At 51.6% G+C, this 16,140-nt stretch overlaps 1 protein-coding gene across 7 annotated transcripts in view; it reads right to left on the bottom strand.

Annotated features, from left to right (window-relative positions):
* Nucleotides 1-16,140, bottom strand: part of SYNE3 (spectrin repeat containing nuclear envelope family member 3) — an 88,749-nt gene that overhangs the window by 50,608 nt on the left and 22,001 nt on the right. For 4 of the 7 annotated variants that reach the window (XM_082448303.1, XM_082448306.1, XM_082448305.1 and 1 more), the window contains 2 exons: nucleotides 14,153-14,464; nucleotides 595-752 (listed from right to left, as the gene is read on the bottom strand). In XM_082448303.1, the coding sequence (XP_082304429.1) occupies nucleotides 595-752; nucleotides 14,153-14,288 (294 nt within the window). In that variant the 5' untranslated portion in view covers nucleotides 14,289-14,464. The remainder of the gene's footprint in view (nucleotides 1-594; nucleotides 753-14,152; nucleotides 14,465-16,140) is intronic. The other 3 variants (XM_082448308.1, XM_082448307.1, XM_082448309.1) reach the window with 1 other exon arrangement.

The following is a 16,140-nucleotide window of genomic DNA, read 5'->3' as shown; positions in this document are numbered from 1 at the left end:
ACAGCACTTTAGATCAGCGTGGAGACTACAACCCAGGTCTCTGACTCTTAGTCTAGAGCTCTTCCCCCTGGGCCCTGGCCTGGAGCAGATGACCTCAGGTGGGGGGGGGGCACCACAATGCTGGGCCAGGCACTGGGCATGGGCACTACCAGTCAGGGTAGCACTGAGCCTCCGCCTTGTGCCAGGTCAGGGCAGAGCTGGACTCTAGCCCTATAAAAGCCAAGGGAGGGGCCTCAGCTGCAGAGAAGCAGAGAAGGGGCAGGAAGCAGGGCCTGGGCCACCTGGGGGTGGGGACCATCCAGCTGCACGGTGCCCCCTTCCAGGATGGGAGAGTCAGACCCTTACGATGAAAGTGTGATCCTAGGACCCCCAGCAAAGGTGTCACCGAGAGCACGTCAGAAATGTCACATCTCAGATCCACCTCCATCTCCTGGACCAGAATCTGCACTTAAACCCCAGGAGATTCAAAGACATCAGATTTTGAGAAACACCGGTCTAGTCCGCTCTGCCATGTAACAGTTGGGAAACCTGAGGCCTGAGAGGGAGGGACAGGGCCAAGGCCACGGGGTTATCAAGGCCACGGTCTCTGCATACCTCGGTCTCCCGCAGCCTGGCCTCCAGGGCCGCGCGGGGCCCCTGGGTGTTGTCATTGACCTGCAGCCGCTCCTGCACAGCTTTCATCCACTCCTGGGCGTCCTCCAAGCTCCTGGCGAAGCCCTCCTGCGGCTGCTGAGTCATGGCACCTGCGGGGGCTGAAGACAGGACCACACGAGGTCAGGCGCACAGGTGCGAACGTGGAGGCGAGGAGGGCGGGGGGAAGGCGAGCTGTGGAGAGGCCCCGGCCGGCTGATGGCGGCGACGGTCGGGGAGCCTGACCCTGGGAATGGGGTTCACGCTCCGCCCCCAACACCCTCCTGATGCTCCGATGCTCTGACTTCGGTGCCACAGCCAGAGGCGATCGTGCTTGTCAGACAGCCAAAGGACTGGAAATGGGCCGAGAAGGAAAACAGGTCTGGCCTCTCCGGGGTCTGGGCAGGGAGAGCGGGCCCAGGGTGCCCGGTTGGCAAGACTCTTTTTGTCTCAGATTCCCTGCTCCCCTCTGACGCTAGCTTGGCACTCAGGGCCAACTCTCTCCTGTGTTTTTTGGTTGGAAACTGCTCCAAAAGTGGATCCTAAAACACACACAGGCTGAGATGTCTGTGACAGACACTGAATCTTGATCTGAATGGATCAAAAAGCCTCAACCTAAGAAACACAGTTTTTGGGCATTGGCCAGGATGACGCCAGCCCCTGAACCTCACCTGAAATTAATATCTCAGGTTGGGGATGGCCCGGTGAGCCAGGTGTCTTGTGGCTACTTCTCCACCAAACCTGGGTCCCTGGCAGATGTTGCTAAGTGTTTCCACTGAGCTACGCACCACCTACCTCCTGGCAGCCACTGACAATCAACTGACCTAGCATCTGAGCTGAGACCCACTGCCTTCGGGGATGCCCGCCTCCTGGCATAGGTCTCCCAGCTAAACCAACCCCTTTGCTATCCTGTCCCCTCCTCTCTTTCCCTTACCTTCTAGCTGCGGATACAAGGTCTCAGATTTTCTCATGTAACTTTCTTAAAATCCCATTAAGCCCAGGAAAAACTCTTCTGTATTTCGGTTCTAGTTGTCTGCTTATGGCAACTATAACCGACTTTGGATTAAAGTTATTTATATCTGCATCTTAGGTGAAAGGATTGTGTCTAGTTTATCCTCCAGTCTCCCACAATGCCTAGCACAGAGTAAACCCTCTGCCAATGCTGAAATAGCCCAGCGTTGGTATAAAGTGTCATGCACCCAAAACCAACCACAGCATTTGTTAAAAAGGCAAAACAAAACAAAACTAGGAACAACCCAAATGCCCAACAGTAGGAAATTAGTTAAGGAAAGTATCACACACTTGCACTTCAGAATATTATGCAGCCAATAAAAAGTAGGCTTGAAATGAATTTGTGATGGAGAATACTTAGGCTCTAATGATAATATCAAAAAATGCAACAAAATTTATACTTAGTAGCCCCGGCTCTACAGCTAATAAAAACAAAACAAAACAACCACAGAAAAACCATGCTCCTAGAAAAAGGCTGGGAAATCTCACCATTACGATGCCCATGTAGGGACTTCTCTGGTGGTCCAGTGGTTAGGACTCCACGCTTCCACTGCAGGGGGCATGGGTTTGATCCCTGGTCACGGAACTAAGATCCCACAAGCCACGTGAAGTGGTACAAACAAACAAACAAAAACCAATGCCCATGTGACGAATCGGAGAGAGGGGCGTGGGCAAGTGGCTGAAGACGCATCCCACATGACCTCGGGCCTCTCTTTTCCTGGCATGGTGTCTTTGGAGGCCACGTGGTTAAGGACCATTGTCTGGTTGGTGGAATCACAGTTGGAAGTTTTTCTGCTTCCCTATTTTTCCTCTTAGGCACTTTGTGAATTTTCCAGAAAGGGCAATCGTTACTTTAAAATTAAAAAAACCCAAATAATTTCTTAACATTGGCTGAATTGTTGTCGGCCCTTTTTTCTCAATCATCAGTTGGTTGTGCAACAGGCGTTGACTGGGAATCTGGGCATCCCGCCCCTCACCTCTATCCCTGGCACTGGCAGCTCTGCCATCAGACCGCACGACGCACGCTGGGAGAGGGGAAGGTCGCCAGCAGCGAGGGGAAGGGAGTGGGTGACCCAGGGCGGCTTCCCTCTGGGACCTCGGTCCTCAGAGCTCAGTCTCCCAATTTTCTTCCGGAGCTGTTTTGATGTTTTTCTAACAACTTAATACGTTCCCTGCAGCCACTCCCTGCCTTTGAATGCTTCGTTTGAAAAGCACATTAGAATGCGCAGGCATTTAAATTGGTTCATTGTGGCTTTAATCTCTCGTCTAGTGTGTGACTTGATTGGCTTCCAAAAGCTCAGCTTTTATTTTTTACAAAGCGATGCATGGGAGGAGAGAAACTAGCTCCCAGAGTTTCAGATGACAGGTTGCGGAGGGGGGGGTGGATGCTCTAAACGCCCAAAGGCAGCGAGGTGTGCAGAACCCTTCCTGCAGTTGGAAATGCCCAGGGCCTGGGAGGTGTGATGGTTTGGAGACCCCAAGGTACTCAAATGGAACACTAGGGGTCTGGCAGTGTGGGGCGGGACTCGGGTGGACCTCAGACCCACGGATCAGCCTCCGATGGGGGCTTCTAACCTCGGATGGGGGACCACTAACTGTCAGCTTGGTGAAGCTGCAGGCAGAGTTCAAGAGACCAGGGCCTCTTGGCCTGTTCTACCAAACCACTTCGTTCCAGGTCAGTGAAACACACAGGAATTAAACACGCGCTCCGAGCTAGGCCAGATGCTACAACCACAGCAGCAAATAAGTGGGCACCACCTCTGCCTCAAGAAGCTTCTAGAAGAGAAGCTGCACATTGAACGCCTGTGTGGGCTGCAGGTGGATGAACTGCAAACCAGGGTGGGGGATTTGAGGGGAGGGGGATGGACTTTTACTGTGGACCCCTTCTTGGAATACAGTCTTTAAATGCCGAGAATAAACTGCAAGAATTACAAAGGAAACCAATCATATTAAAACATAGTTATCAAAATACTAAAAATCGAATTCATGACACACACACACACACACACACACACCCCCCACACCCCACACACTACCTTACTAACACATTAAATCACAAGATCTAATGACAATGGGTCTAATAACTACTGGAATTTTGAAATACTGATGGGCATAAAATACATTTCAAGAAATCTACAATGACTGCAGTGCAACATAAAAATATATGTGACAAAGTTACAGCCACTGCTAATAACAGAGTAGGCTTTGATTTTGTTTTGCCTCCTGCGTAACTGAAGAAACTGCCATCAGTTAGAGGTCAGTAGCAATTCTATCCATAGCCCCCTGTCTGTCCATGGGCCTGGGTTAGAATCCACAACTGATGGAAAGGAGAGCCTGCTTCCTTACACAAGTTTAAAAGTTTAAAGTTAAAAAGCAAATGAGCAGCTCAAGAAAAGCCCACTCACAATTGGTTTATGGACCAGGAAGTCATCCCTCCTTAACATCCCTCACCAGGAACATCATGGATTTCCCTCCGTTTCCTCAATCGACTCCAACAAGCTTCCGGCCCTCTTCCCATCCCTTCTCCGGGCGGGAACAAGAAGGGGTTTCCTTAAACACAAATCCAGCTGACCATTGCCCTGTTTAAAAGATACGTTGCAGCAGTCTTCCGACCGACCCCCAAGCCCTGAGCGTGACCCTGTTTCCAGCCTTGCTTCCTCCCGTGCCTCCTCACAGCCAACCCCAGGGCAGATGTGCAGTTCTTAGCTCCTCTCTGACACAGCCAAGACAATGACCTCTGTTCCCTCTTCTAGAAGCGAGGCCCCTCCCCCAAGCATTGCTGTCCAGCGTGGAACCCCAGAGCATTGCGACCACCAACTATATTTTCTGGGCAGGCCACCTCCTCTCCTGCTGCCTTTCCACCTCTGCACCCCGGTGCTGGAGAGTCAAGTTACCAGCCCTTCATTAATGTCGACTGAAGAAACAAATAAGCCAAAGAAATGACCCATAGTACTGGGCTGAGCAGGGTGGGAAGCCTTCCAAAATGTGACAGGGAAAGTAGGAGAAAGAGCCCTGGGCTTGGAATCTGCACATTTGCCCTGAGCACGCCTCTGCCTCTCTGGGCCTCAGTTTCCCCATCTGCACACTGTGAGTGTTGAAAAGAGGGTCTCTGAGGGTCTTTGAGGTTGTGGGTTGGAAGGGTCCATATTACTGAGATCTCTGTGAGCCACGCCAGCTGGGGCCTATGCACCAGCCTCCGCCCTCAGACTGTCAGCCTGGTCTGGGCCCTGGTCCCCTTCTCTCCCCACAGACCCCCCTCCTCAGCCAGTTCAGAGCACCCCTTCCAGTGTCGTGGCCCCCCTAAGGCAGGCCGAGGTGAGTAGCCTCCCAGGGCCACATGGAAACTCCAAAGGAGGTGGTCCTGGGGACCTTTTATACAGTGAGGGGCACACTTTTTTTGTAAAGGGTCAGGTAGTAACTATCTTTACACTCTGCAGGCCATATACAGTCTCTGTTGCATATTCTTCTTTGATTTTACAGCCCTTAAAAAATGTAAAACCCATTTCACATTCACTGCACCAAAACAGACTACTAGCCAAATGTGGCCTACGGGCCACAGTTTGCCAGCTTCAGTTGTAGATGCTCCAAGGCTGTAACCAGCAGCTGCAGGGAGCCACAGCGGCCAGCAGGCAAACTGAGCTGGCTAAGTGACCCACAGGCATGTGTCCTGGGATTGGACAGATGTTGAGGCCAGAAGGAATTATAATTGGTCCTGGTGGTCTTGGACCCGCTATTCACTAGCTGTGTGACATCTGGCCAGTCACTTAACTTCTCTGAGTCCCCATCTCCTCACCTGGAAATGGGGTTTAGTCCGTTTGGGCTGCTATAATAAAATATCACAGACCGGGTGGCTTATAGACAGCAGAAATTTACTTTTCACAGTTCTGGGGGCTGGAAGTCCGAGATCAGGGTGCCAGCACGGTCAGGGGAGACCTGGTTGCAGACTTCTCATTGTATCTTCACATGGAAGAAGGGGTTAGGGAGCCCTGTGGGGTCTCTTTTATAAGGGCACTAATCCCATTCATGAGTGCTCCACCCTCATGTTAGAACAGGATTAGAATCACCTCCCAGATGCCCTAAGTCCTGACACCATCACACTGGGGGTTAGGATTCCAACATGTGAATTCTCAGGGGACATAAATATTCAGACCATAGCATGGGGACAACATCTAGATTTGGTTAATGAAAAAACCTCCTACCCAGCACCTGGAACACATTCCATACTTGGAAGCAGTTCTTTTTTTACCCCAAATTCCTCTGGGGTCAGGTGGAGGGCTCTCCTTCTTTAGAAACCTGCATCCAGACGGCGGCTCTCACACCGTCCCAAAGGTGGGTGCGGGGTAGGAATGGGGGTTACTAGCCATAGGCTAATGCATCTGTGCATCTTAACAGCTGCTGGGTGCTCAGGATTCAGAGACGAACCAGGTAAGGCTCTGGCCCCTGGGGCTCCGTGTCCAGCGAGGGGGCCAAAGTGAGCTTTGAGAGAGGGGAGCACCAGCTGAGTGGGAGGTGCTGCAGGGATACTGGGGAGGCTCTCGACACACTGGGGGATGGGGAGGCTGGAGCTTGAGGATGGGGGGAGGCAATGAAGGAAGCAAGGGTCAGATCAGAGCCCCAGAGCCATGTCCAGGAGGCTGGGCTGGTCCCTGGGGGCAATTGGGAGCCAACATGGGTTCAAGTGGGGGTGACAACATTGATTCTGAGGTTCAGGCGAGTCACCCTGGCTGGGGAGGATGCAGAAGGGAAGCCCTTGCCAAGGGGGTGGGTGGAAGCGGGGTGGGGGGAGGGGGTCACTGCAGACACAGGCAGCTGCGCGAGGCCAAGGACCAGGCGGGAAGGCTGCAGGAGCGACCATGGCAGGCACGCCTCTCTGGGAGGGAGGGGGGAATTCTCACCGTCCATGAGTTTGTCCTTCTTGGATTGGTTGAGTGGACACAAGATTTTTTAAAAAATGGAACTATGCATTTTCCAAACATTTTGGCAAAAAAAAAAAAAAAAACGTGCTCAGGCATTTTTTAAAAAGCTGTTTCCATTTCCAAGTCTCTTCTTGGGTAGCAGCCCTGGGGTGCTGCTGCAGGCAGCAAGGGAGTGGGGCTCCAGGTGCACCTCTGGGCTGTCCCTGAGGAACCAGAGACAGGATGCAGGCCTGTCTTTCTGGTTCAGGCCGGCACTGGTCTGCTGGAGGAGATGGTTAGAAAGGAAGCAGCCTTGGTTTCCAGCGTCCCATGTGGTTATCACAAATGACAGCCAGAACAGAAATGATCTTTTTTCCTTGATGACAGACAAGCCAGGGCAGGGCAGATGAGGGAGCAGAAAAACGGACTCAAGAAAGAGCATGTGTTCAGATGGACCCAGGGAGAAAAGGCACCAGCCTGTGAGACCGACGCATCCACAGTAGGTGACACGGGACACAGCTCTCCCAGAAATGGACTGTGGGGCTGTACTTCAGGGGAGCCAAGAAGGTTCCAGAAACTGAGCTCCAGGCCTGAGCCATCGAGTCAAGAGAGGAGAGCTTAGTTAGAGTCACAAGGAAGCCTCAGGGTGAATGAGTAGGCAGAAGGGCCATAAAGCAGTGTGCGGTTGGATGGAGGGGATTGGAAAACGTGATGTAGACTTGGAAAAAAAAAAAAGCCAACCAGGGAAGAGAAAAGGGTGCTGCCATTTCCACCATGATGAAAGGCCTACGTCCGTGCTAAGCGCTTGTCTACAAGTCATCCATTTGGTCCCTGAGGGTCGGTCACACAGGAGCGGGCAGAGGTAGGGCAGCGGGCATCCTCTCAGGCGGAGAGCTTCGGCTGATTAGCAGAGGGACCTCAGAAGAACCTCCCCCCCACACCGACCAGCACCTTCCTCTTAGAATACTGGGGGGTTCATCGGGCACCTGTTCAGGACCAGCGCTCAGTGGGCAGGGCTGCCGTCACCTTCCGCAACCGCAGACAAGAACACTGAGGTTGGAGTGTCCAGGGCACAGAGCCGTCAGGGCAGCACTGAGATTTGAACTTTGTTCTGTCAGATTCCAAAGCCCAAAGACCGTGACTCTGATTGGACAGGGTTCAACCAGGCAGAGTGAATCCACTCTGAGTCTAGCTGTGAACCAGAGGGACCCGGCTCCCTGGGGGTGAAGGAGCTGAGAAGCTGCGAGGAGACAAAAGGGAACCCAGAGATTGGCTACTTCCACACCTCGGCTGGAGGGGGCAAAGCAGGAGGTGGTGATACCAGACCCGCGCTGGGAGCCTCTGAGCCGCGGGAACCGGAGCCTCAAGGGAGGCGTCACCCCAGCCTGGGCGGAAAGGCTGCTGTGGGCGAAATCCCTGGGCCAGCACAGGGGAACCTGAGCGACGCAGCCCGCAGGGGTCAACACTCCTGTGACCCAGGGGACCGCAAGGAAGGTCTCCCAGCCCAGGCCTGTGAAGGCTGCCCATCTGTAGATGGAGAAGGACACGAGCTCCCTTTGCCCTGATTCCGGGCTGCCTGAGCAATGGGCCAAGCTGCAACTTGGTCTGGGAGGGACCAGCCTTGCAGGACAAAGGACAAGTTACTGGCACTGACACTGACCATTTGCCGGGTTGGCCTTGAGGGGGCAGTCCACGGGAAACAAATCAGGGCTCAGAACCCTGTGTCCTGGGGGCAGTGGGATTAGAGCTCTCCGTCCTCTCCCTTCCCCTTCCTGGGCCTGGGAAGCTGAGGCTGCAGGATGGAGGGCCGTACTGGGCTCTGTGGTGCCAGTGGTGAGAGGCAGACACCCCATAAGGACCAGGTTGGGACAGCTCCCTGCTCCAGCCCCTCCAACACCATAAAGGCAACGTAAAACATTCTCTGGGAATGTGCAAACACTCTAATACCGTGTGCCATTCAATGATCTAGACACTCCAAGAATCCTGCTTAAGACCTAACCAAACCCCATTAGGGAATGCCCCTAAAACACGACACCAAACCCCTCCCAAGCAAAGAGAGGGGCAAAGTCAGGTTCAAAGAGTGACTATTATGTGGCTGACATTATTAGTACCATTTTATGAGGATGGAAACTGAGACTCAGTAAAGCGAATAGCCTGCCAGAAAGTGGTGGATCCACGACGAACAATAATAATTCTAACAGCCCACGTGTATCTCGCATTCTGTACGTGCCTGACTCCGTGATAAAGGGCTTATAGCTATTAACTCATTTATTCTACAAAGACCAATGAGACACTTATCCCTATTTTATGGCTGAGAAAACTGAGGATCAATGATACTAAGAACCCTGCCCAGAGTCAGACGGATGTTAGGTATCGGGGGCAGAACTGGAACACAGGACGGCCTGAGTCCAGAGCCTTTGTTCTTAAACACCACGGTGCTACCCGGCTTCCACGCCCCTGCCTGTGCCCCCAGAACCCACTAAGAGCCGTCCACGCCTCCTGAGGGTCGCCTTCCATGAGCATCTAAGCTCCAGGAAGGTGACTGCAGGGTGTAAACCTGGGGCTCCGCTCAAGAATCTAGAATTGGATTTAATAAACCGAGGCCCCGGCAGTCGGGCCGCCTCAGTCCTACGGTGTTCAGACACCCTGGCCCTCTGCCAACCCAGCCGCCCCCTGGCATTTTGCTCTAGAACTCAGAACCTTCAGGATCCAGACCCAAGTAAACCCCAGCTCCCACGGCAGGCCCTACAGGCAAGCGTGCTTGGCCCTCCAACCTGGCCGGGGGCCCACACCACAGACCGACACAGCGCCCCGGCACGGGGCACACTCCCTTTCCCGTGACACGCTCGCCTTTCCTGTGACTCATTCCTGCTCTGCCACACACAGTTTCCACCCTTACTCATTCCCACTGCTCTCCCATACACAGATGGGATTTCAGGAACCAAGCGGGCAGCTGCTTTTAATCCCAAAGCCTATTCCAAGTGGATCCTGGGAACTCTTTTTTGTTTACTTATGGCAGATAATGTTACGGAGAAGCCACAGCTCAGAGCATCGTTCAGAGCACCAGGATGGTCCTGGGCCACGCTCTCTTATCTGGCATCCACAGAAGGTGACGCTGGGAGCGAAGTGTGTAAGAAGCAGGGACCGCACCCTCCGTAACATCTTAATTGGTCATTGGACCAGGAACTCTCACACCATCTTATTTAATCTTACAACAGCCCTCCAGGGTTGCTGAACCTGGAGTTGGGAACAATTACTGGGCTTTATCCGGTCAGAGATAACCACAGGCTTGGAGGGATTAAGGGACTGAACCAAAGCCATACAAACTACAGGGCACCACAACCCACCCTCTGTCCATGGGCTTGTAAATGTTCATACAAGAAACCCCGCTTAGTAATAGGGTTCTGGGGTCCACTTTACAATTCTAGCCACAAAGGGGACAGGCCAAGAGTCCCCACAAAGGGGACTGCTTTCAAGACAAGCGCTCTGAGAGGAATTCTCAACCAGCTTTGCCATCACTGACAAATGGTATTTGGTAGTGAAAGCCCACCGTGCTCTGGCCCACCTCCTTTCCCAGATAGCTGACGATAAAACAACATTTCCAATCACTCTGAAATTAACTAAAGCCAAGCTCTCCGTCAAAAGGCACAGTGTGGAGGTCGCTAGGATTTCTACCCGGGAAACGCTGGCCTTGCAAAGCACAGTCAAATATGGATGTCTGGGAGGGGGAGAGAATGCAAAGTGCAACTATAAGAGAATGGGGTACAGAAGGCCTGACCTCCCAGAGAGGACAGGGGCATCCCTTGGGCAAGGCAAGTGGCTCCAAGGTGTAGGGCCTTGGCTCCTCGGGCCAGCTGTGATTGGCTCAGGCTGCTGGGAGGGCAGCCAATTAGAGGGCGCGAAGCGGAGGGCTCCCTGAGGGGGTTCTGAGAAGCATCCTACCAGTAGCCCTGGCCACGTCGTAGTCCCAGCCGGCTGCTGGCAGTGTGGCCAGGGGCGATCAGAGGCCGGGGAGGCAGGGACTGGCCGTCAGCTGCGGGTCAGAGAGCAGCAGTGGGCAAGGCATCAGACTAGTCCAGGCCTGGGTGGGACACCGAGTGCTGCGGGCCACAGGCGTGAGTCTGGGCAGACCAATCAACGCTGCCCAGACTACCTCTGATTCGGAAACGGGAGCTTTAGGTCGGTTTTGGTTTTTCACACTGTGGGTCATGGCCCAACCCCATGCCTTGGCAGTGAAAGCACCAGCCGCACTCCCAAGTACCCTGCAGATGAAATCTCCAAGGTCTTGTCCCACCAGAGAGGGCTCCATCTGCCGTGTGGCAAGGCCCATCCCAGGTTCTGCTCCAGCCTCCAAAGCCCCTCCCTGAAGAAGATCTGGACAAGGGGGTGGAGCTTCCAGGATGGGATGTTGGCCCCTTGTCCCTGTGCCTTCCCTCCCCTCCCCTCCCTTCCCCAGTGACCCAAGGCAGCGTCTTCCGTGACAGCATGGCAGTGACAGATGTCCTCACAGCTCCTCCCCAGGCCTCTCTCTTATTGGCCCTGGGAATCAGGGGCCCATGCCAGGCCCCCAGTGCCTCATACCTTCTCCTCAGGTAGGAATCTTCCCTGCAGAGGGGTGATTCCAACAGTCACCCCTGAACCCACCAGACCTGCCTTACCTTCCTGAACATCTCCCATGGAACCAGTGCCCCCTCCCTGGACTGTCTGCACCACAGCCCAAGGGAGTGGGTTCAACCGCAATGAACACACACACCTCCTGTGGCCCTCAAACCTGAATAACACATGGACAGACGTAAATGTCCTTTGACAGATGAATGGATAAAGAAGATGTGGTACATATGTATATCTATATATGCAATGGAATATTACTCAGCCATGAAAAAGAATGAAATAATGCCATTTGCAGCAACATGGATGGACCTAGAGATTATCATACTAAGTGATGTCAGACAGAAAAAGACAAATATCATATGCTATCACTTATATGTGGAATCTAAAACATAACACAAATGAACCTATCTACGAAACAAAAACAGACTTACAGACATAGAGAACAGATTTGTGGTTGCCAAGGAAGGGAGGGTGGCCGAGGGAGTTTGGGGTTAGCAGATGCAAACTATTATATATAGAATGGATAAACAACAAGGCCCTACTGTATAGCACAGGGAACTATATTCTATACCCTGAGACAAACCATAATGGAAAAGAATATTAAAAAATGTACATATATAACTGAATCACTTTGCTGTACAGCAGAAACTAACCCAACATTGTAAATCTACTATACTTCAATTAAAGAAAATATGGCTGTGAAAAGAAAAAAGAAAAAGGAAAAGGAAAAGAAAATTATGGCTGCACAATAATATACTTTCAGAACCACTCTTATCAAGAAGGACTTCAGAAATGAGTGCTTTCTACTAGATGAAAACGTCTTTGTATTCAAAAGCATTGCATCAAGATATAGGGTTTTTATTCTTTTGTTTGTCTTTATTAGATAAAAATTCCAAAACTTCTCATAGAACTCATGGTCTTGGGGCTCCCCTAGAGGTCCAGTGGTTAAGACTCCGCACTTCCATTGCAAGGGGCACGGGTTCGATCCCTCGTCCGGGAACTAGGATCCCACATGCCGCTCGGTGCAGCCAAAAAAAAAGAACTCATGGTCTCCAGAGAAATCCTCCTCATATCCCAATTTGAGAAACCCTGGCCTGGAGGATGAAGGGGACTCCTCAGGGACCCTCAAGGATGAGCCTCCCACCTAACCTACAGCCCTGACTCACCAGAGTGCCCCTGGTCCCTGCACGCCAGCTGTACCATACTGCTGAAGTTTCTACAAGCTTAGAGTCTGAGTGCTGCCTCCCCGGCTTAGTTCTGCCTGGCGAGCCTCCCCTACCCCAATACACACCTCCTTCTAGCAGACTCTTCCCTGTTCTTTCAAGATTCAGTTCACTCAGAGGGGAAACCTTTCCAGCTTCCTTCCCCCCACAGTAAAAGCTCCTCCCTTCCTTGGGACCCCACGGGACCCTGTGCATGTTACCACTTACTATCTGTTTACTAAGCACTCTGAATTTTCCCATGTTCTCCATCCAACAACCCCAGGAGGAAGGTACTACTATCAGTTCCATCCCACAGTGAGAAAACTGGAGTTTAGGGAGGCAAGGTGAGTAGCCACGAATCCAAGACGGAACCCAGAAGTTTGACCTCACGGTTCATGCTTTGCTGTTTGTATCTGTTGACACAAACAAGTTCTCTGAAGGAGGGCAGGGTCAGATTCATCTTACTGATTAATTGGAGATGGGGTGGCCTTTGTTTCTAACAGGTTTATTTGGGGGTAAAATTGATAAACAATAAACACATTTCAACTGTAAAGTTTGACAAGTTTTAACATATATACCTACAAAACCATCACCCCAATCAAGATAATGAACACACCCATTACCCCAAAAGTTTCCTGATTCCATTTCTAATCCTTCCCTCCTGCCCACACCCTGACCCAGTCAACCACTGATGTGCTTACTGTCTCTAGAGGTTAGTTTGCATTTTCTGGGGATTTTTACGTAAATGTAATTATATATATATATATATATATATATATATATATATATAGGGGCGAGTGGTGTGGTCCTGGCTTCTTTCACTCAGCATAATTAGTTTGAGATTCATCCATGTTGTTGCCTGTATCAATGGTCCATTCCTTTCCATTGCTGAGTAATATTCCATAGCATGCGGAGACCCGCTGATGGACAGTTTTTGGCTATTACAAATAAAGCTGCTCTGAACACTTGTGTATGGACATACACTTTCATTTTTCTTGCAAAAATACCTAGGAGTGGGACTTCCCTGCTGGCGCAGTGGTTAAGAATCTGCCTGCCAATGCAGGGGACACGGGTTCGATCCCTGGTCCGGGAAAATCCCACATGCCGCGGAGCAAGTAGGCCCGTGTGCCACAACTACTGAAGCCCGCGCGCCTAGAGCCTATGCTCTGCAACAAGAGAAGCCACCACAGTGAGAAGCCCGTGCACCGCAACAAAGAGCAGCCCCTGCTCACCTCAACTACAGAAAGCCCATGTGCAGCAACGAAGACCCAACGCAGCCAAAAAAACCAGAAAATAAAAAAAATAAAAATACCTAAGAGTGGAGTGCCTGGATCAGATGGTAGGTGTATGTTTACATTTTTAAGAAACTGCCACACTATCTTCCAAAGCAGCCACACCACTTTTCATTCCCACCAGCAGTGGATGAGAGTTCCTGTTCCCACACGGCCCGTGATGGTCAGTCTTTTTAATCTTAGCCCTTTTAACCAGTGGGTAATGAAATCTCATTGTGGTTTTAATTTGCAGTCCCACACGGCGAACCACCTGATTGCCTTTTGCGTTTGTACTTTAGGACAAGTTACTAAGCTCCAGACTGCGCTCAGCACTTTCCAAGCACCTCCTCCTTTAAGGCTACCGTGCTCAGTGCGGGCCCGGTAGGCTGGAGGCTAAGGGAGTGAGGAGTTGAGTGATGCGGAGACACTCAGCCAACAGGAACCTGCTCCAGTTCCGAGGGCGCTGCCAGCTGACTCCTTGAACCAACAGCCAAGAGTGTGTAAAAGCAGATAAACAAATGGAGTCCCTCACGTGTGCGTGGGGCTCTCGGAGCTCCCAAAGAGCGGTGCCATGGGGCCCTTATCCATGCTCCTGTGGGTCCCTGGTTCAGTAGGGACCTGGATGTCTGCTCAACAACTCGTGTGGCTGCCATGGGGTCTCCCAGCATCCAGGACGGAAATCAACAACTTCCGAGTCAGGAGTCCAGCACCACTGAACTCAGCCTGCTGTTCGCATTTGAATGTGAACTGCCCATCTTGATCACTGCTATCTTGATCAAGGTACCTGAGACAGATACTGACACATAGTAGGTGCTCACAAATGTTCATGGGCGGATAGATAAATCTGGAAAATATAAAGAATAATATTTACCCCCATTGGCATTTAGTAAGTACTTGATAATTGTTAGTTCTGGTCTTTTTTTAAATTTAATTAATTGATTAATTTATTTATTTTTGGCCATGCCCCGTGGCTTGCGGGATCTTAGTTCCCCGACCAGGGATTGAACTCAGGTCCCGGCAATGAAAGCGCCGAGTCCTAAACACTGGACCACCAGGGAACTCCCTGGTCTTTTTTATTAAAAGGAATACGTGTGGAGCCAGAAGGAGCATCTTACCAGCCTTATTTGGTCCTCAATATACACAAGCTGAAGGTTCAGGGAAACTTGGGAAGGGCAGGGATGGGGGAAGGGTAGACTTCAGCACAGACTCTGTTAACCCCCAAATCAGAGTCTTCCTTCAGGCCATGGGTTGGGGGGCAGAGCAGGCCCCAAAATGGAATTAGGGAGCATGGGGTCCAGTGCAGGCTCTGCCACTAACCAGCTCCAAACACCAGCCTCTTTGGTCAAATAAGAGCAAAAATTTCTGCCTGACTTGCCTCCTCTCTGAGATGGCAGAGCTTTAAATGGGAAGATTGTTTTGAAGGGAAGGGGCACAACCGATTCACCTCCGGGCTTTTTTTTTTTTTTTAACAGAACAGCTGTTAGGAAGGGACGTATACACTGCCGAGAAGCTCTGCTTTATTCAAAGGCACAGAACTGTAATGATCCTCAGGCAACCTATAGGCTAATTGTACCATGTTACCATGTCACACTGTGTAATAGCCATGGGCTATAATAACCGACTGTGTAGCGGGCCTAACATACTGGGGTCAGTGCCACACTGTTCCAAGCTACAATTCCAACCTGTAATAACCAGAGAACTTAATAAGAGCTGGCTCCTTGTGCCAGGCCATGTTCCTAAAGCACTTTATAGCGCTTTAGAAACAAATAGGCTACCGGGTAGGTGCTAATATAAAACCCCATATTAGAAGATAAGGAAGCAAAGCACAGACATGTTAAATAACTTTCCCCAAAGCATGCAAAGCAGGGATTGAAACTCGGGCAGCTTGGCTCCAGAGCCTTTTCCTTAACCACAGCGCCTTGCCTGGAGACAAGAGGTCGGTAGTCGCCTGGTCAGTGCATTAGGGCTGGTTAAATGCGAGTTAAGACGGAGCTGCTGCTGGACGGCACATGGAAGAGCTGTGAAATATACTACACAGCTCACCCGACCGTTCTCCAGATACTGCCCAGAGCAAGCGTTCACATTTGGGCCAGGCCTGTGGCCCTACCAGCAAAGCCGAGTTTTGCCATCTGCCCCCCTCTCCCTGCACCTGCAGCCCTTGGGACACAGCGCCAACCAGAACACGCCACTCGGCTCCACGATTGTTGCTGACGTGTCTGTCTGTCTTCCCATTAGACTGTTGCTCTCAAGGGCAGAGGCCGTGTCTCACCTGCTCTGTATACCCGGGCCTGGAGCACAGGCAGCATGGAGGAGGATATGGCGGTGCTGCTTACTAAGTGAGCACAGCACTAACATTCTTGGAAAAGCAGGGCTGGCTCCCCTGGGGCCAGGCCAGGGTAGGGAGTTCCTGAAACTGCCCACAGGTTTCAGGCTGGCTCCAGATCTCAGGCTGCAGGGCTAGGCCTCATGGGACACCCCCAGGAGCCAGTGAAAAGTACCGCGGAAACCTCCCTACATTTC

Source organism: Balaenoptera physalus (assembly GCF_965194825.1).
Source record: "Balaenoptera physalus genome assembly, chromosome: 2".
Lineage (NCBI taxonomy): Eukaryota > Metazoa > Chordata > Mammalia > Artiodactyla > Balaenopteridae > Balaenoptera > Balaenoptera physalus.
This window is presented reverse-complemented; position numbering and strand designations above follow the sequence as displayed.